The 20,092-nt window shown below is 49.9% G+C and overlaps 5 protein-coding genes across 5 annotated transcripts; 3 read left to right on the top strand and 2 right to left on the bottom strand.

Moving 5' to 3' along the window:
- Nucleotides 1-4,441: 4,441 nt before the first annotated feature.
- N7482_009502 (isoflavone reductase family protein) lies at nt 4,442-5,392 on the top strand (the record flags this gene model as incomplete). Its single annotated transcript, XM_056691626.1, has 1 exon — nt 4,442-5,392. One exon carries the CDS (start codon nt 4,442-4,444, stop codon nt 5,390-5,392), a length of 951 nt encoding a protein of 316 aa, XP_056539332.1.
- A 1,101-nt stretch (nt 5,393-6,493) lies between these two features.
- Nucleotides 6,494-8,776, bottom strand: N7482_009501 (succinate dehydrogenase [ubiquinone] flavoprotein subunit; the record flags this gene model as incomplete). Its single annotated transcript, XM_056691625.1, has 6 exons — nt 6,494-6,713; nt 6,775-8,163; nt 8,234-8,397; nt 8,458-8,531; nt 8,605-8,659; nt 8,735-8,776. The coding sequence occupies 6 exons, from the start codon at nt 8,774-8,776 to the stop codon at nt 6,494-6,496; spliced, it is 1,944 nt and encodes a 647-aa protein (XP_056539331.1).
- Nucleotides 8,777-9,543: 767 nt separating this feature from the next.
- Nucleotides 9,544-11,065, bottom strand: rpt1 (proteasome regulatory particle base subunit RPT1; the record flags this gene model as incomplete). Its single annotated transcript, XM_056691624.1, has 4 exons — nt 9,544-10,423; nt 10,491-10,720; nt 10,778-10,892; nt 10,971-11,065. 4 exons carry the CDS (start codon nt 11,063-11,065, stop codon nt 9,544-9,546), a joined length of 1,320 nt encoding a protein of 439 aa, XP_056539330.1.
- Nucleotides 11,066-11,399: 334 nt separating this feature from the next.
- On the top strand, nt 11,400-13,336 carry N7482_009499 (chaperonin-containing T-complex subunit CCT4; the record flags this gene model as incomplete). The annotated part of the gene is made up of 7 exons (XM_056691623.1): nt 11,400-11,447; nt 11,500-11,551; nt 11,604-11,626; nt 11,684-11,713; nt 11,768-11,797; nt 11,853-12,425; nt 12,479-13,336. The coding sequence occupies 7 exons, from the start codon at nt 11,400-11,402 to the stop codon at nt 13,334-13,336; spliced, it is 1,614 nt and encodes a 537-aa protein (XP_056539329.1).
- Nucleotides 13,337-17,029: 3,693 nt separating this feature from the next.
- dapB (dipeptidyl aminopeptidase dapB) lies at nt 17,030-19,923 on the top strand (the record flags this gene model as incomplete). Its single annotated transcript, XM_056691622.1, has 3 exons — nt 17,030-19,397; nt 19,467-19,736; nt 19,799-19,923. The coding sequence occupies 3 exons, from the start codon at nt 17,030-17,032 to the stop codon at nt 19,921-19,923; spliced, it is 2,763 nt and encodes a 920-aa protein (XP_056539328.1).
- Nucleotides 19,924-20,092: the final 169 nt, after the last annotated feature.

Here is a 20,092-nt window from a genome sequence, read left to right as displayed (position 1 = left end):
TAACGCTTTCTGCTACTAGAGCCTCGGTGATTTCCGTAGGCCGTATAGGGCTCTTAAGAGCTTCTAGTACCTTAGTCTTCGTCCCGGAGGGTAAAGGCTAGGAGATAGTTCTATATATACTTCCTTATTAATCTAGCTATTAAGAAATATATTAATAGCGTCGTATTAAGCGGTGTCGAGGTTAAAGGCTACTGCGAGAGCGAAGATAGCCCTAGTAGTTCGTACGGCTAGCGTCGCTAAATATTTCTTATCCGTTAATATCTTCTAAAGGTCTCCCCTTACGTATATCCTCGCTTTATATTTAATTAATAGGCCGTCGCTATCGAATTTGTATATAAATACCTATATTAACGGTAAGACCTAAATGCCCTTATCTATCGGCTAGTTAACTTCTTTATAGGTACCCTTTCTCTCTAGTGTTTTGACTTCCTACGAAGCTACTTCGACGAAGCTATCTCTATACGGGTAATATATTATCTCTGCCTAGTTCTTTAGCTCTAGTAGTAGGTCGTCCCGGTAAGGGCGTTAGTAGGTCTATAGCGAGCTTATCTCTATAGAAAATACTAATAGAATACCTTTATAATAGTCCTCTAGATCGTTTACCGATGCGAAATAAGCCCTCCTACGCTTACGTTTACCCTCGATAATATTGCTTTCCGAGAGCGATACGCTAATATTATTCGGTATAAGAGATCTATATTTACGGTATCCTAACAGTAGTAGATCTAATACTTCTAGTAATTCTGATGCCTATCTAAGCTCTCCGAGAAGCTATTTATTAGGCCCTCTTACCCCTTTAGCTTCGAGGCGGTTTAAGGTTTCTAGTATTACTAGAGATATTAAGAGTAGTAATAGCTCTATTAGAAAGCTTCCTAGGACTATTAATAACCTCTCTAGTACTATCGCCGGAGTTAACTAGCGAGAGGGAGTCGGCGACGGTATTATTATCGCTAGAACTAGGGAATTTAATACGGATTCTTTCGTAGAGCTCTACTCTTCTTCTCTCCTTTCTTCTTACCGTTATAGCCTTTCTGTATATCTTTCTAGTATCGTAAGGGTTATCTCGAGGCCCTTATCGACGGTAATAGGTATCTCTATAGTATTATATCCTACTATCTATAGTATCATCTCGAGGATGTCGGCTAGCGGTAGTCTCTCTATTTCCTTTAGGCTAAATCGTACGTTCTTATCGAATTCGACGTCTCTAACTACTCTAATAGTATTAAGGTGTAGAAACTATACCTTCTAGATATTCGATATAATATAACCGACTAAATACCCTATCTCTACGTATAGCGCTATCTTATCTTTCTAGGGAATCCCTTAACGGCGTACGTACGCTCTATAGCTATAAACCCGGAGATATGCTAGGTTAAGACGTAGTTTATTCTATTAGTAATAAGGTTTCCGAATAGCTTTAATCTATAGGATAATCTCTTAGCTGTCTGGTAGTGTTATAGGCGTTCTGTTAATTAAATAGACCGCTATATTTACTACTTCTAGCTAAAGATTCTTCGGTAAGCCTATATCGATAATAAAAGCTCTAGCGATAATAATAATAATACCTCCTACTCTCTCGATAAAGCCGTTCTGTTTAGGTATTCCGACGACGCTAAATTCTATTAAGATACCCTCCCTAGCGTAGTATAGGCAGAAGGTATAGCCTAGGGTCTATTCGTTATTACTCTTAAAGACCTTAATATCTATACTAAGCTGATTTCGATAGATAGTAATAAAGCTAATAATAGTATCGATATATCTACTCTTTTTCTCGTAGGTCTAGGCTATATAGAGGCGAATACCCTCGATAAATAGGTAAGAGACCTATTTATAACCGTTATAAGCTTCCTCTAGCTATAATAGGTTAAAATAAAGCTTTCTAAACTTACCGTAGATCTTTGCTCTTGCTGCTAACCTCTGAGAGATCTACTTCTTTATCTTCGCTTACTGATAGACTGTATATCGTTTAGGGTTATATTAAGCGTTATCCTTGAATTCTCCCCTAATAACTATACCGTTAACTATCTTTACGAGTGCCTTAATACGTCGGTTATAGATATAGCTAAGCCTACGATACTATATCTACGGTGATATAATAGATACTAGTGGTTTCTAAGAGGTCTTAAGTATAGAAAAGGCTACTAGAGGGCTATTCGCTACTAGGATAGGCCTATTATCCTAGTAATACTCTAGAAGATAGAGCCTAAACTTCCTAACGTATATTACTATTAGCTTATTATCCCTAGTAATAGCTAGGAAGCGGCTATTAAAGAAGAAGCCGTTCTTCGCGATCTCTAATACTAATAAGATATTAGTTTTAAAGCCTAGGATATACTATATATCTAGTAAGGTTACCTATAAGATCTTGCTAGTAAGGTCTTTAACGATAATTTTAGTAGTTCCCTTGCCCTAAGTAGCTATTTTACTATTACCGAGTGTAACTATACGGCGTTCTTCCTTTAGACCTCCTACGAAACGATCTAGACGGTTATAAATATAGATATTAGCTCCCGAGTTAATAATCTAGCTATTTTCGAGTAGATAGGATAGGGCGGCGTTATATACGGCTAGGGTAATATCGAGGGTAAAAGAATATATTAGGTCGTCTTTAGAGAAGAAGTTTATCGTTTCGGTCGGTATATTACTAAAGCTATTATCTCTATCGGTAATAGCTAGCTAAGCTATCTAACCGACTATCTTAGATAAGGATAAGGCTCCGGGGCTTATTAGCTTAGCTATTTCTTACTAATTAGCGAGGCTTAGCTTCTTAATACTATCCTCGACCTTCTTACGAGTAGCCTTATATTACTACTAGCCCGGCGGTCTCTTAGCTACGTTAATATAAAAGTAGTCCTTCTATTAATATCTTAGGTTACTATATATATAGCGTTGCTTCTTCTGATTCGAGGACTGCCCTTACTTAGGCTATTAATAGCCGTATAGCGTCGCTACGAAGGCTATAGCGCCTATTAGGCCTTTCTTACTATAATCCTAAGTATCCCGGTAAGTCCGATACTCCGAGAGAACGTCCTAGAACTTTAGCTTCTCTCTACCGTCTAGTTTAGCCTTATACTAATTAATAAAGAAATTATCTTAGCTAGGGATAACCTAGAGGAAGTCTCTAATAGCGAAGGCGTCCCTAGGGTATTCGGTAACGTAGGAACAGCGCTAGATATTAGGCACTTTCGCTATATATACTTTATTATATAGGTTTAACTAGTCCGTTAGCTATTTAGCTATCGATACCGAGGCCTTGCTAAATAGAGTAGTTACTTATTACTTCTATACATTTCTAAGGTATTATACCCTAGTAGCCCCCTTTAGCTTAAATTCCTAGGCTAATTTTATTAACTTCTCCCTCGTAGTTTTCCTATCGGCTAGTAAGCTTTACTTCTTAGGATAGGTTATTACTAAGACGTAAGAGTTTATATCGGCTAGGCTCTTATAGATAGTATAGTAAAACGCTCTCTCCTTTTCGAATAGGGTAATAAGGCGGGTATATCTAGTATAGTCGGTATTATCTAGCTCTATTATATTAGTTATACTAGCTTTAACCTCGTCTAGTCGGGGAAAGGTATCTCTTAGCTTAACGGGTAGCTTCCTAATATCTTTATCTTTAATATTAGGGTCGAGATATCCCTATACCTTCAGGGCTATCGCGGCTAACTCGATATAGCTAATCTAGACTCGCTACTAAGCCTCCGACCGGAGCCGTTAGTCGTAGAGGTTTCCGTATAACGCTTAAGTTATCTCGAAAGACGTTATTTTCGTATATAAATCAGGCTATTTTACAGGGTCTTCGAGCGGGACCTACAGTCCTTCGGTGTTAGTTAAACCACCGCTAGGTAGCTATATAGGGCTAATTCAGGAAGCTTACGTTAACAGAAAGATCCAGGCGAATTAATACGTATCTTTCTTAGTGATATTAACGGGCTATCGGGCTTATAACTGTTACAGCAAGCTGATACTGTATAGCCTAGTATACAGAGAGACGAATGACATTAAGCGGAATTAATTAGGATGCATAAGATTGATTGATTCAACAGAAAAACAGGGGGCAACAGCCCTGCTAAAATAGCCCCTGAGACACACCGCTATTCGCTGTGTCTCCGTTACTCAGCTACAGCAAGGCTCTCTTTGCTATCCCGTAGACTAATTACATAAGAAATGCTAAACGAATGTGGACCCATCAGCAACGAATCAGTTGCTAGCGGTAAGTTATCCCTTCATGTGCTGACAGGTCTTCTGGCAGTCTCAATGTGCTCAAATGATGAAGTTCATGGAAGAACATATATTAAAAATCAAGTCGTTGCGCAAATGAGTTAGTAAGCTCGGCCCAGATCAGCGCCGAAATTCTCCAGAATATGAGTAATAGAAAGCTGCCAGGCTTCGACAAAATCACCCTTTGGGCATTCCAGGAAGATTGGGAAACTTGACTATTATGTTCACCAAGCTTGTTATTGCTGGAAGTACCGGCTATGTGGCTGATGCTGCCATCTGCGCCATTTTAGCTTCAAAAGACCCCGTCTTCGATGTCACGATCTTGACCCGAAGGGATAGCGGCAGAGAATCGCCATCTAGGCCAGGAGCAAAGGTCATTCCAGTTGACTACGGCAAACACGACGACCTTGTGCACGCTGTGTCAGGGGCAGATGCCATTCTTTCTTTTATCGCCGGCACTCAATCCAAACTGGTCGATTTGCTTCTGCTCAAGGCAGCGCGGGAGGCTGGTGTCCGACGTATCTTCCCATCCGAATATACTTTGGACATTCTCCATCCCCATGCAGTGTCTCTTCTAACAGAGGGAGGACACTGGCCAGAGGAAATCTCGCCTGTTGCAACCGCGCGCAAGTTCCTGGCCCTCGCGGACGAAGGAGGGCTTACAAGCTTCACAACGTTGATCCCAGCTGCCTTTATGGATGGATGGCTGGAGGGTAATTTCGGCTTAATTGATCCCAAAAACCACAAAGTGACGGCTGTTGATAGTGGCGATCGTTATTTCTCTGGATGCTCGATACCCTTCCTTACAGCCGCCATCGTCGCTGTGCTTCGGATGGACGAGGAGAAGACGAAGAACAAACGCATTCCCATCACGGAGGTTCGCGCGACAATGAACCAAATCGCAGATGTTTTCGAGGAAATCACCGGTACCAAATTTGAGAGAGGACTGGTAACGTCCCAAGAGCTCGTTGATCAGCGCAACACGAATCTCCAGGCTGGAAATCCTCTCGTTGCCCTCTTTGCCATGATTCAGTTGGCGGCCTTTGATGGAATCGGGGCAGGGGATCTTAAGGAGGGCTTGGGGTTTGATGGCGATGGCTATTTGGATGTGCAGAGGAAGAGTCTCAAGGAGCTTTCCATCGAGGCTCTGACGAAGGTTGAGACCAGCTGAGCCGCATTCTTTTCTGTGGATTTGGGAACTGGACACAGTATTGCGGAGAGGACTAGGGAATATTACTGAGATCTCCAAGGCTATCTTGCTTCCTATCCGCACTGCTACTCAGAATCGAGGCATCACAGAAGGGTAATCATGAAGTAAATCAGGTTGATGGCAAAATGGTCACAACCTTGCGTGTCACTTTTCTATAAGATCATAGTTTGTCCGTCCGGCGCTCGTCGCGATAGCAGGGCCTCGCCGACGTTTCAACTGAGACCTAACCTATGACCTAAGGTAATATATGAATGCTTAGAGAGCTGCACGAGAGCTCGGCACATTTACGATAAGTGAAGAGTATAGAATCACAGGCATCCGGGAGTTACGCATGACGACTCGGCGATTATTTCTACTGGAAGGACTGCGGGTACCGCCGAGTCTATATTGACTATTAGTGTACGAGCGTAGGTAATCAGCTATTCACAGTTGTGCGCATGTAGACTAAACAAGCAGCAGGTGTGAAGTGAGATCATGATGTTAGCCTCAAAGCTGCTGGCGGTATCCCTTTCCATAAACCTTGATGTCTCCAGCTCACCTATATCAGCCGTCTACTGTCGTGGCTCTGCAGCAAGAAGCATCCCCCCTTCGCGCTCAGCAGCTGCACGCAAGATCTTGAGATTTTTAGCTGCATCACCCGCGGGGCTAGCAGGTAAAATGAAGGCTGTCTGATAAGGATACCTTCCCGGTGCGATGAGTCGCTCAAGGAGGATATCTTGGAACCCAGCACAGAGGTATGGCATTCAAAACTACGGAGTATAGTTGGTGACCGGGTTGAAGAAACAAAAAAAATTCAGTGATATGAGACAAACTGAGCGAAAGCACTCAGTACACCGACTCTTCGCCTGTAGGATAAAGGGAAAAATATGGCTATACAGGATGGTAAATAACACACAGTCAAATAAAAAACATGCTCTTTTCATGGACTCCTCCGTCGACGCCACAACAGGCACTGAGTCTCATCCTATAACCCGTATGAGATCAGGAATTTCTGTCGATCGTCTGAAACAAATCCGTAGTATTATCTCCCCTTCTCAGAAAGACACCTGCTCGGTGACAGGCTTAGTAGACACGCTTGAACGGAGGAACGGGCTTGCACTCCTTCTCATCCAGGGTGTTGGCCTCGACGGCACGGTAGCCGAGGTCCACCTTGCCGTGGGCCTCCTTCTGCCAGGTGAGAGTGTGCTTCATCCAGTTCTCGTCGTCACGGTCGGGGAAGTCCTCACGGGCGTGAGCGCCACGAGACTCCTTACGGTTGGAGGCAGCCAGGGCGGTTTGGGTACTGTAGGAAAAGCCGAATGTTAGCAGTCTTCGAAACGTCGATTCGTCAGGTGTTCACATACGCGCAAGTCAGGAGGTTACGGAGCTCAAGGGTCTCAACCAGATCGGAGTTCCAGATCATGCTGCGGTCCTTGGTGCCGACCTGCTCATACCACTGGTCAATCTCGTTGACACGCTGGACACCCTCGTCCAAACTCTCCTGGGTACGGAACACGGAGACATCAGTCTGCATGGCCTTCTGCATAGCGTTGCGGATCTCGAAGGTGGACTTGGGGCCGTCGGCGGTGCGGGCGAAGTCAAGGTCCTTGATAGACTGAGCACCAGCGTCGGAAGCGAGCTCCTTGTGGGGCTTGCCGGGGGAGGCGATGTCACGGACGCGGTGGGACACAGCACGGCCAAAGACAATCAGATCGAGCAGGGAGTTGGCACCCAGACGGTTGGCACCGTGGACAGACACACAGGCAGCCTCACCGCAAGCGTACAGACCAGGGACGACGTGGTCCTTGCCGTTCTCATCAACGTTCAGAACCTCACCAGTGTACTTGGTGGGAATACCACCCATGTTGTAGTGGACAGTGGGCAGAACGGGGATGGGCTGCTTGGTGACATCAACACCAGCGAAAATGGAAGCGGTCTCGGAGATACCGGGCAGACGCTCGTGGAGCAGCTCAGCGGGCAGGTGGCTCAGCTGGAGGTAGATGTGGTCCTTCTCGGGACCAACACCACGGCCCTCACGGATCTCCAGGGTCATGGAACGGGACACAACGTCACGGGAAGCCAGATCCTTGGCGGTAGGAGCGTAACGCTCCATGAAACGCTCACCCTCGGAGTTGAGCAGGTAACCACCCTCACCACGGGAACCCTCGGTGATCAGGCAGCCAGCACCGTAGATACCGGTAGGGTGGAACTGGACGAACTCCAGATCCTGGTTGGGGAGACCGGCACGGGCAACCATGGCCATTCCGTCACCAGTGCAAGTGTGGGCGGAGGTGCAGCTGAAGTAGGCACGGCCGTAACCACCGGTAGCCAGGACAGTGTGGTGGGCCTTGAAACGGTGCAGGGTACCATCCTCCTGGTTGTAAGCAATGATACCGCGGCACTCACCGTCCTCCATCAAGAGATCGAGAGCGAAGTACTCGATGAAGTAGTTGGTGTTGTGGCGTAGAGACTGGCCGTAGAGCGTGTGCAGAAGGGCATGACCGGTACGGTCAGCGGCAGCGCAGCAACGGTAGGCCTGGCCACCCTTACCAAACTCCTTGGACTGACCACCGAAAGCACGCTGGTAGATACGGCCATCCTCGGTACGGGAGAAGGGGCAGCCATAGCCCTCCAGCTCGCGGACGGACGCGGGAGCCTCACGGGTCATGTAGTGAATCGCATCCTGGTCACCCAGCCAATCCGAACCCTTCACAGTATCGTACATGTGCCATCTCCAGTCATCCTCGTGCATGCTATTTGTCTGGTTAGTTTGTGCGCGTACGGAGAAGCACGAGCCAAGAGGCCCATTAGGAGGTAACCTACTTTCCAAGGGCAGCGTTGATACCACCCTGGGCAGCGACAGTGTGAGAGCGGGTGGGGAAGAGCTTGGAAACACAGGCAGTGTTGAAACCAGCCTCGGCCAGACCGAAGGCAGCGCGCAGACCGGCACCACCGGCACCAACGACGACGGCATCGTACTCATGGTCCTGCACCAATCAGAATTTCCAGTCCAGTTAAGCTCAATCCAAGCGGCAGTCTTGGCTTACAATGACGGGGTACTTGTCGGAAATCAAGCCATTGGCTTCCTTCGCGCGCAGAGGGCCGGGGGTCCAGAGCCGGGCTGCCGAAAGGGTGGTCAGTTCGAGGTTCGAGAATGCGTTGGATTCAATCGGTCCGGCGAATTCAATGCGTACCAGCAGGTCGTGACGAGGAGAAGAGACGTCTCTGATCTCTCAAGATGCGAGAAACCTACAGCCAAAGCGATATTCGTCAGTCAACAATCGCGCCGCCGGGCCGAAAAACGTTCCCTCGTCGGCTACTCACCTTGGAGGCGGGAGCCAAGCTCCGCGAGCTCAGGAAGCTCATAGTGACGGGTCAGAAGGAGAGTAGTTCCTAACCCGAAAAACAGTGGGCACACCGGGAGTCGGTGGTAATTAGATAGGAGGGGAGACGTGGAATGGGGGAACCTTGCTCCTGCCAGGGCAATTACACTGTGATCGGGTTGCGGTTGGCAGTTTGCGCTGACCTAATCATTTTCTCACTTGCCGACGGGGAGGACCGGGGCCGAGGGAACCAATCAGGATGCCCGCAATGGAAAGCAGCACACCAAAGCCTCGGGCAGCCGGTCGCCCGTGATTGGTTTAGAGCACGTGACCCACGATTTGTTTTGCCGGCCGTCATAGTGGAGGATCGGGATGGAACGGCAAGCTGAGCAATGTGCCGAGACGAGCTAGAGAGATGCTGAAAGAGAGACCACAGACTACAAAGAGTCTTGCTATACTGTCCCGATCCTTCCCATTGTCTATCGAACCCATTGTTCTTTTCTAGAGGGGGTTCACTTGATCAAGCTTCCACATTAGATATCACGTGGAGTCCCATGACCGGAGTTATGCTCATCAACGGGCAGCAGTGCAGTACCGCGGCAAAAGTTGCTTACCAATTTGGGTGCTACACACGGTGTAGCGCTAGCGATGGGGTTTAGAAGGCTAAGGAAACCCAAAGGCATACATGTAGAGTCTAGGTAGATTATAGATTCATCCACATTGAGAGCTAAAGTCGGAAATGACAAAAAAAGAGTGATCATACAGCCCATCCGCCATACCCATGCAAGAAAACCAGCTCCGTCTCGAGCTCTAGTTATACTGCATGTAGGTTGCCGTGGAGTTGAACTTAAGGTTGCCCTTGATGACCTTTTCCACTGATGCCAAGAAGTCCTTCTCTGTTGCCACCTTTCTCCGCGCCCGAATGGCAAACATGCCAGCCTCGGTCGCCACACTGCGCAGCTCTGCACCTGTTGCGTTGGGGCACAAGCGGGAGATCAACTCCCACCGAATATCACGCTCGACAGACATGCTCTTGGCGTGGATGCGCAGAATGTTTGCACGACCCTCGACGTCGGGGAGAGAGAATTCAATCTTGCGGTCAATACGGCCAGGGCGCATCAGCGCCGGGTCCAATGTAGACGGGCGGTTAGTGGCGAACATGACCTTAATATTACCACGGGCGTCGAAGCCGTCCAGCTGGGTAATCAGCTCCAGCATGGTACGCTGGACTTCGTTGTCACCACCGGCGCCATCATCAAATCGAGCACCACCGACGGCATCAATCTCGTCAAAGAAAATGATGCAGGCCTTCTTTGTGCGCGCCATCTCGAACAGCTCACGGACCATCCGAGCTCCCTCGCCAACGTACTTCTGGACCAACTCGCTACCAATCACACGGATGAAGGTCGCATCCGTTCGATTGGCCACAGCACGAGCACAGAGAGTTTTACCAGTACCAGGAGGGCCGTAGAGCAAAGCGCCCTTGGGCGGATCAATACCCAGATTCACGAACCGCTCTGGTGATAGCAATGGCATCTCCACAACCTCTCGTAGCTTCTCAATCTGCTCCTTGCATCCACCCACATCACCGTATGTAACATCTGGCTTATCTTCGACCGTCATCATCGTCACGCTGGGATCGATCTTGGGCGGGAGTGGTAGCATGATCTGGTACTTATTCCGGTCGACACTATAATGTGATGTCAGTACATCCGCGAGAAAGGGAACACCCAGCAGGAGGGAAAACTGCAACCTACCCGACTCGCATGCCTTCCTCAATATCTGTCGGACTGACACGCTCCCCTAAGTTGACGACGAACTTGGCAATCTGTTTGACGTTGATGACATATTTGCTCTTGTCCGAGTCCTTCTCATCCTGAATAATCTTTGTGCATCGAGCTACCTGCAGTGGCTGTTCCTCGGCCATCCGTTGTCGGTCGGCGGCGACATCCCAAAGGTGTGGAGGTGCGAGGCCGGTGTCGGATTCCTACGCGCGTGAGCTTCGAGTCGTCCAAGAGGGAGAGACAGTGGGTTGAATAATTACCTTCACACCGATCTTCTCATTGACGCTTGCTTGCTTGTCCCTGATGTCCTTCTCTAGCTTCTTGAGCGCGTTTGCGTAGGGAGCGGCGCCGTAGGTCTTGAGTACGGCGATGTCACTACAGCAGACGTCAGCTACCATCGTCCCCCAACCGAATTCGGCAGCATTCCAAATCGTAGAGACCGAAATCACTTACTCATCTGAAAGAGGTGTGATCTTCTTCTCGGGCTCCTCATCGTCCGCGAAGTTCTTCTGGTACTTCTCCCAGTTCGATCCCGTGGCGCTGGGCATGATGCAGGTGTGGACAGCCTAGGGCTGAGGATCTAGGTTAAAGACAAAGGCAAGGTATTGAAGAACGAGAAAATGCGGAGATATAAAAAAAAGATTCAAAGCTGCTGGAGGCCTGGAAATTGAAGAGCGACGGCCAAGCAGGTAAAACACGGGCGGATGGGGTGGTGATGTCGAAGGGAGCTGCGGTGGTCGAAGCTCAACTCACTAATCAGCGCCAAGCTTCATCACCGCCCCAGAACCTCGCAGAATTTCCTGTGTCTCCCTCCACCACTGCTACCCCGAACTCCCCTTTCGATCTTTATTTATCGGTTCCATTTGGATTTCGATATTCAAGATGGCGACCGCAATGGCTCAGGCAGCCGCTGGCAACACCACCTTCAAGGTGCGACTCGTGAAAACCTCTGTTGTGCGGGCTAGTTGCTGATAGTGTGCAGGACAAGGAGAAGCCCATGGCGGTGCGGCAATCCAACATTCTCGCAGCTCGGGGTATGTTGATGAACTTCATTTACAAGAGAAGCTTCCTGCTAACAATTTTTAGCCGTCGCTGATGCCATCCGGACGGTATGCAAACTCGAGATATTCGAAATCACGGAGATGAGGGGCTAACGGGGAAAATAGTCTTTGGGGCCCAGGGGTATGGACAAGATGGTAAATTGACTACGACGTTATTTTTTGGGGCCCGAATGCTAACGAGCTGTGCAGATCCAAACTCCCAAGGGAAACACCATTATCGTACGCAGCTCTACCTCCCTCTTGACGGCCCCCCTCCGACTAACATCCCCGCCAGACCAACGATGGAAACACCATGCTGCGGGATATGAGCGTTATGCACCCGGCTGCTCGCATGCTGGTCGATCTCAGTGCCGCACAGGATGTCGAGGCTGGTGATGGAACAACATCGGTCGTCGTCATTGCTGGCAGTCTGCTCGGTGCTGCCGAACGGTTGCTCTCCAAGGGTCTTCACCCCACCGTCATCTCCGAGTCCTTCCAGCGCGCTGCCACTGCCGCCGTCGAGATCCTCCACAACATGTCTCGCCCTATCAACCTCACCGACCGTGCTACCCTCCTGCAAGCAGCCTCGACCTCCCTCTCTTCGAAGATTGTCTCCCAGCACTCCGGTCTGTTGGGTCCCATGGCCGTCGACTCCGTGTTGAAGATTGTTGACACCAAGACTGCCGAGAATGTTGACCTGCGCAACATTCGGATTGTGAAGAAGGTTGGCGGTACTATCGAGGACAGCGAGATGGTGGATGGTTTGGTGTTGAACCAGCCTGTGATCAAGAGCAGCGGTGGGCCTACAAGAATTGAGAAGGCCCGGATAGGACTTATTCAGTTCCAGCTGAGCCCGCCCAAGCCTGACGTACGTATTCCCGTATTCATTGACATAGTTGATTTGAGCTAACTTCGATATAGATGGAGAACCAGATCGTCGTGAACGACTACCGCCAGATGGACAAGATCCTGAAGGAGGAGCGCCAGTACTTGCTGAACATGGTCAAGAAGATCCAAAAGACCAAGTGTAACGTGCTGCTGATCCAGAAGTCTATTCTCCGTGACGCCGTCAACGACCTTTCCCTGCACTTCCTTTCCCGCCTGAAGATTCTGGCCATCAAGGATATCGAGCGTGATGAGGTTGAATTCCTGTGCAAGAGTCTTGGCTGCAAGCCCGTTGCCAACGTCGACTCTTTCACTGAGGACAAGCTTGGTACCGCCGACCTCGTCGAGGAGGTACAAGCCTCCGGCGCCCGCTACGTCAAGGTCACCGGAATTAAGCAGCAGCCCACCACTGTCAACACTCAGACTGTTTCAATTGTGGCTCGTGGTGCCAACAGCCTCATTCTGGATGAGGCTGAGCGTTCGCTTCACGATGCTCTCTGCGTCATTCGCTGTCTCGTTAAGAAGCGTGCTCTGATTGCCGGTGGAGGTGCCCCCGAAGTTGAGGTCGCGCACGCACTCGCAATGCGGGCCCGTGAGCTGACCGGCACCGAGTCTATCTGCTGGAAAGCATTCGCCGACGCCATGGAGGTTATTCCAACCACTCTCGCTGAGAACGCCGGTCTCAACTCCATCAAGGTGGTTACCGAGCTGCGCCACCGTCACGCACAGGGCCAGCACAATGCTGGTGTCAGCATCCGCAGCGGCGGTGTTAAGGACGATATTACCGAGGAGAACATCCTGCAGCCTCTGCTCGTCAGCACCAGCGCTATTGAGCTGGCTGCTGAGACGGTGAAGATGATCATGAGAATTGACGACATTGCTCTGTCGCGGTAAATAGGTTTGAGGGCCGCTGCTCTGAGCTGTATGATGACACGCGATGTGATCGCGACGAGTAATTATTACCAAAAAAATATGATTCAGATCTCGCATAGACTATCACATTGTATGCACTTCTCCTGATGTGGAACCGTTGGTTTCAAATCGATAGTTCCTCGCTCCCCCTTGAAGGCTACATAAACGTAATCATCCCGCGCTGCGTTCAATGACTATTCCAGTAATGACCATAGGCAGACGCAGCACCCTCGTTGGACATGGCAGACTTGTACCCCACGCCATTGCGTCCACGGCTATCATACCTAACCCCATGAAGTTGCACACCTTGATAAGCAGGCCCATAGGAGCCAGGGACATCGTACACACCGGTCCATTGTAGGCGATGACCGGTTGACAAAAGAAAAGCTCCGTGAGGGGCTGATGATGCGCAACCAGAAGGGCAGTCGGGGTCAACGTAACGTGACGCCCGAGGGATGGTCTGATATACCCTCGTGAACGCCTGGCATGAAATATGCGGCGCGGTTTTGGACGGGCAGCGCCACCCCGATCTCTTCTCTTCAAGTAGCGAGGCTGAGCCAAGCGCGTAAGTGGCTTGACCGTGCCTCATCAACTCATCCAGTCCGCTGCTGATGTTCTGACCAGTGCTTATGTTGGCGGGGTTGGGGCAACTAGGGAAGAGCGCACCTTGGCTAGCTGACCGTCTCCCAACCCCATCCCCAAGAAAAAAAGCCATAGAAGGCAATTATCGAATTCAGGATCGGATGGCTTTCACGTTAGATGAACGGTCACTATGCCGTGCGTGCCAGACTATAACGTTCAACGCACTGCTCTCGGGATTCGAGCATCCACTGCCATACAGTCAAATTGTCTTATCTGGGCGAAAATGTCCCCTGTGTAGGCTGATCGTCTGTTCGATGGGACGGCTTCAAGTTCGGAGTACATCGTCCGCAATCGAGGAAAATTATGACACCATGATAGACGCGTTCTTGCAACTACCCGCTGTATCCCGCCGCCATGTCTCGGGACTGGGACTCTTGCCAGTCTATAACCAGATGGTTCGACCTCATTATGTCACCTGGGACAGGAGAAAGTATCAAAGTGAGGCCGGTGACTTCATTCACGAGCTCAGAAAGGGGAATTTTAGTGATGGTGAAACGATCCAGGTTACCGCAGATCAAGGTGGGTATTCGAATCAACAAGTCTGTCCAAACGACTGATTAATGTGACCGACGACTTAGGCTCCTGGTATAGAGCAACAGGGCAGGTTCCGCTAGATCGAATTAGTGGTACGATCTTAAAATCGAATTTTGACATGCTACGAGGGTGGTTAGAGACTTGCCTGGAGAGTCACGACGCATGCTCGGTGAGAGACACTGGAAGCACGGCCGGCACCAGCCACAATGGGACACCAGGTGGTGCCAAGCTTCCAACAAGAGTAATTGATGTTGGTTGTTTGGAAGGCAGCAAGTTTCGGCCTCGTCTCGTTCAGACCGACGGAAGGACTGGAACATACGTCGCTCTCAGTCACCACTGGGGAAAGCAAGATTTCATGCTGAAGACATTATCTTCAACAGTTGAAACCTTCCAAAGATGCCTTCCGATGGATTCGCTGCCGAACACATTTCGTCAAGCCATTGAAGTGACCCGTCAACTAAAAGTTCAATATCTCTGGATCGACTCGCTATGCATCGTGCAAGATGATGACGAAGAGTGGAAGCGGGAGTCGCAGAAAATGGGCGATATCTTCGAACAGTGCATCTGTGTAATAGCTGCCACCGATAGTGTGGACCGTCAGGGGCAGGATCATGGGCTCTTCCGCCATCGCAAGGACCCGTTAGCTGTCGACCTGTGCATTCCGATTGACAAAAGTCCTCTGCATGCACTCTCCACAAAAGTCTTCAAGCGGGAAGATCAAACATTCGTTTGGAGGTATAGATGGCCGCCAACAAACTGTCCTCTAAATGAACCGACGCCGAATCTAGAGCCTATAAACGCGGCTATCTGTCTGCGTCCACGCATTTGGTCTCTTTCCTCTCGCGTGCGCCAAACCGCATGGTATAACCGCGGATGGGTGCTGCAAGAAAGGCTCCTCCCTTCTAGGATCATTTACTTTACGAAGGACAAGCTGTATTGGAGTTGCTTCACAACCACCAAGGAAGAGGAAAATTCGGATCCGACAGTGCCACAGAGATGGTGTATATTTAGCTCTACAAGCCAGGAAATGAGGGACAGCTCAAATCGCTGGAAAGCTATTCTTTCCGACTACATTCGCTGCAGCGTGACCTATGATCGAGACAGGTTGATGGCGATCGGTGGGATCACGCGCAGATTCGAGCAATATTACTCCGTCAATATATATGCAGGTATCCTGGCCGACCGAACTGGTGAGAACCTCCTCTGGTTTATAAAGGAGCCTTTTGCTAAGGGTCATTCGGGCTTTCACGCGCCGTCTTGGTCCTGGGCGTCGCGGGCAGGCTCTGTGTCTTTCTCATTGGCCCAGCCATATCTACCGGAGCAAGGCCCTCTGATTCAGAACTTACGATACACGACTACGAACTCATGTCCAATGGATAATCCAGAAGGACTTTGCGGGGACACTTGTACTTGTCTTTCTGGCCAAGTTTCATTCACCGGTCCGCTGGGGAAGCTAACTCGGTCGTCGATGTTGGTCGGCGATGTCAAGGTGGAAGGGTTTCAGGGCGATCCTATCAACAACGACGAAATTATGAGACTTCTTCTAGGCTCTGCAATCTTTGGGTGTTTGGCTCTTCAAAATTATGACGACAAAGGGAATCAGATACCAGCGCAGCGAGATCTCTTCGTACCTGCACATACCGAATTGTTAAAAGACGGCGGAGGACTTTTCCTGGGTTTCCTGATACCAGACGGGAGCAGAACACCCATAACCAATGAAACTATCTTCTGTGCCGCTATTCAGCAATGGAGAGGAAACGAAGCGGGATCAATGTGCGAGATCGACTTCATAGGGCTTGAAAAGGTGGGGAAAGAGCTTAGTATGTATCGGAGAGTCGGGCGTGGTCGAATAATATGCAACGAGTGGCTTTCCATATGTAGGGAAGAAACTATAATCATCATTTGAGATTTCTAAATCTACTATGGGAATTGGAAGCGTCAGATTCTGTTTGTCTACTCTTTGAAAGCCTCTGGCCCCTGTAAACAATAGGTATTTTCGACTACGACGCTTCACACTGTCAACAGCAGCGCAGGAGTGTCTGCACAGGCGTGACGGTGTAAGTTTTGCCGTTCAAGCTTCCCTGGAGAACCTGTATCAACACCCTTGCTGTGTTTCAGTTCTTCGTGGAACCGGCTCCTCGGATGAAAGAAAGCTGTCGTTGCTCCTAGACCCAAAGTAGGTCTGAATAGATTATTGGATTTCTGAATAGCGGCATTGTCCGCACCAAGCTACTCTCCGCCCGCCGAAGCCGAGACCCTGCGAAAAGCAGATTCAGAAAAAGACAGTCCAGCATTTTCAAAAGGGTTGACCATTTGGCCTCAAAGATTGTCTTCTTCGCAAAGAACCTGGCATTGCATCTTCTCGCTGCCTTTAAGTTGATAGTACGAAGTATTGGCCTCTTGGTGATGGCGGCCGGCTCCACAGTTCCGCCGATAAGATTGACCCCCAGATCGCACCTCAACCAGCTGCCCCTGTCACTCCCCGAACCACCAAGGACCATGGGGAAACTCGACGATGAAGGGATCCCCGAGGCTGTACCGCTAACTCGACAGCGGTCGGCCTCTGCGGCGTCGCAAACCACCTCCGACTCGGGTCTGTCCGTCGCTTCCGCGGCTTTCCTCGACGCTTACAAGAGCGAATTCGCGACCGGGGCAGATGGCCAAGGGGAGGAACAACGATACCGGGATATTGAAGATGGGGCAGAACCCGGACAGGACGAGCCTTTTCTTCCTTCTCGAAAGAAGAACTCCCCGCCGGGACGTCGCTGGTGGTTGTTCTGCGTGCTTGCATGCGGGATCATGGCCAGCGGCTGGGTCGTTGCATTTGTCTTCTTCCTCGTACAAGGACGGTCCAACGTAGGGTCGAATGTCACTACCTCGGCTGTTGAGGTGCATGAGCCGGACTCTGCAACGGGTGGTACTAGCTATGGAAAGCCAGTGACACTCCAACAGGTGTTGACTGGATATTGGCTGCCGCAGTCGCATGCGATCGCATGGACTGCCGGGCCCCATGGCGAAGATGGACTTTTGATTGAGGAGGGTGAGCACGGCGACGGATACCTGCGCATTGAAGATATTCGCAACCGCAAGGAGGGAGCCAGTGGCTCTGCTGCCAAAGTACTGATGCAAAAGTCACACTTCTGGGTGGGCAGCACTTTTGTCATGGCGTCTAAGATCTGGGTGAGCCCCAATCACGAGAAGGTCTTGGTCCTGTCCAATTATGCGTCGAATTGGCGGCATTCCTACTATGGGAATTACTGGATCTTTGACGTCGCTACCCAGACGGGCGAGGCGCTGGACCCCGAGAACCAGACTGGTCGCATCCAGTTGGCCTGGTGGTCGCCCGAGTCCGACGCGGTTGTATTCGTGTGGGAGAACAATGTTTATCTGCGCAAGCTGTCCTCTCCCAAGGTGATCCCCGTCACCACGGATGGCGGCAAAGACGTGTTCAACGGTGTCCCAGATTGGGTGTATGAAGAAGAGGTTTTGGCAGGCAACAGTGCCACCTGGTGGTCGTTAGATGGCAAGTTCCTCGCAATGTTGCGGACCAACGAGACCGACGTGCCTGAGTATCCTGTTCAGTACTTCCTTCACCGTCCTTCAGGTACCAAAGCTGCGGCCGGGCTGGAAAACTATCCGGAGGTCCGACTGATCAAATATCCCAAAGCCGATACCCCCAACCCGATTGTCAACCTGCGGTTCTATGATGTGGCAAAAGACGAGCTATTCTCCATCGTGATGCCGCAGGATTTTGCGGATGACGATCGAATCATAATTGAAGTCGTCTGGGCGCCCGACGGCAAGGTACTGATCCGGGAGTCCAACCGTGAAAGTGATGTCGTCAAGATCTTCTTGGTCGATGCAAAGTCTCGAACTGCGAAACTTGTTCGCTCTGATAACATTGCTGCCCTGGACGGTGGCTGGGTCGAGCCTACTCAGTCGACGTGGATCATCCCGGCCGATCCAAGCAATGGCCGACCGGAGGCTGGATACATCGATACTGTGATCTATGAAGGTTACGATCATCTGGCATACTTTTCGCCCTTGGATAGCTCAGAACCTGTGATGCTCACTACGGGAGAATGGGAAGTGGTCTCGGCACCCACCTCGGTTGACTTGGAGAAGAACCTGGTCTATTTCGTTGCTACAAAGGAGGCACCGACTCAGCGTCATGTGTACCAGGTCAAGCTTGATGGGTCTGACCTTCGCCCATTGACCGACATTTCGAAGCCTGGTTACTACGATGTCTCCTTCTCGGACGGCGCCGGATACGCGCTCCTTAGCTATAAAGGACCTGCCGTTCCCTGGCAAGCTGTGGTCAGCACACAAGACAACGCTATGAAAAAGGAGGTTGTTCTCGAAGAAAATAAACAGCTTGCCAAGAAGGTCGAGGAATTCGCGCTCCCAGCGGAAGTCTACAGCACCGTGACCATTGACGGTTTCGAACTCCAAGTGGTTGAACGCCGGCCTCCACACTTCAACCCCAAGAAGACGTACCCAGTGCTCTTCTTTCTGTATGGCGGGCCCGGCTCCCAAACAGTCGACCGCAAATTCCAAGTCGACTTCCAATCCTATGTTGCCTCTAGCCTGGGATATATTGTGGTCACAGTGGACGGTCGAGGGACAGGCTTCATTGGTCGAAAGGCTCGGTGCATCGTTCGTGACAACTTGGGTCACTACGAAGCGCACGATCAAATCGAGACTGCCAAGATTTGGGCCAAGAAGCCCTACGTAGATGAAGCTCGGATGGCTATTTGGGGCTGGAGCTATGGAGGTTTCATGACCCTGAAGGTCCTTGAACAGGACGCGGGCGAAACATTTCAATATGGTATGGCTGTAGCACCTGTGACAGACTGGAGGTTCTATGGTGAGTTGCCCATGACGAAATTACTTGCTATCGTTTCAACCGTGAACTGACTATTCCCACGTCTGATAGACTCCATCTACACTGAACGTTACATGCACATGCCCCGAAATAATCCCTCGGGCTATGACAACGCGTCAATCAGTGATGTCAAAGCAATGGGCAAAAATACTCGATTCCTAATCATGCATGGTGTCGCGGATGACAATGTTCACTACCAAAACACGCTCACATTGATTGACAAGCTCGACTTGCAAAACATTGACAACTGGGACCTGATGATGTACCCAGACTCGGACCACAGCATCTATTTCCACAATGCACACATTGTTGTGTATGAACGTAAGTTTTAAATCTTCGTGTTTCCTATCCTGGTGTGAAAATGGGCTAAAACGGCAAGCTAGGTCTGTCGAGCTGGCTCATCAATGCATTCAACGGCGAATGGCACCGCATTATAAACCCGACGCCGGTGGATTCGTGGAAGACGGTCAAGCGCTTTTTGGGCAAGAGACTGTCCTTTGGATCATGATTCCTGTTCTTTCGTCCCCTGAAGTCGGTAGGTATTCTGTCGGCCCAGTGAATAATTTTATACAAGCAAATACATAGCGTTACGTATACTGTGGAATCTCACGTTCATAAAATATATTAACTATTTGCAATTATGACGAGGCACGCCGGTAGGTATGCGCCGCGATATG

Source organism: Penicillium canariense, assembly GCF_028826845.1.
Source record: "Penicillium canariense strain IBT 26290 chromosome Unknown utg000007l_segment0_segment0, whole genome shotgun sequence".
NCBI lineage: Eukaryota > Fungi > Ascomycota > Eurotiomycetes > Eurotiales > Aspergillaceae > Penicillium > Penicillium canariense.
This window is presented reverse-complemented; position numbering and strand designations above follow the sequence as displayed.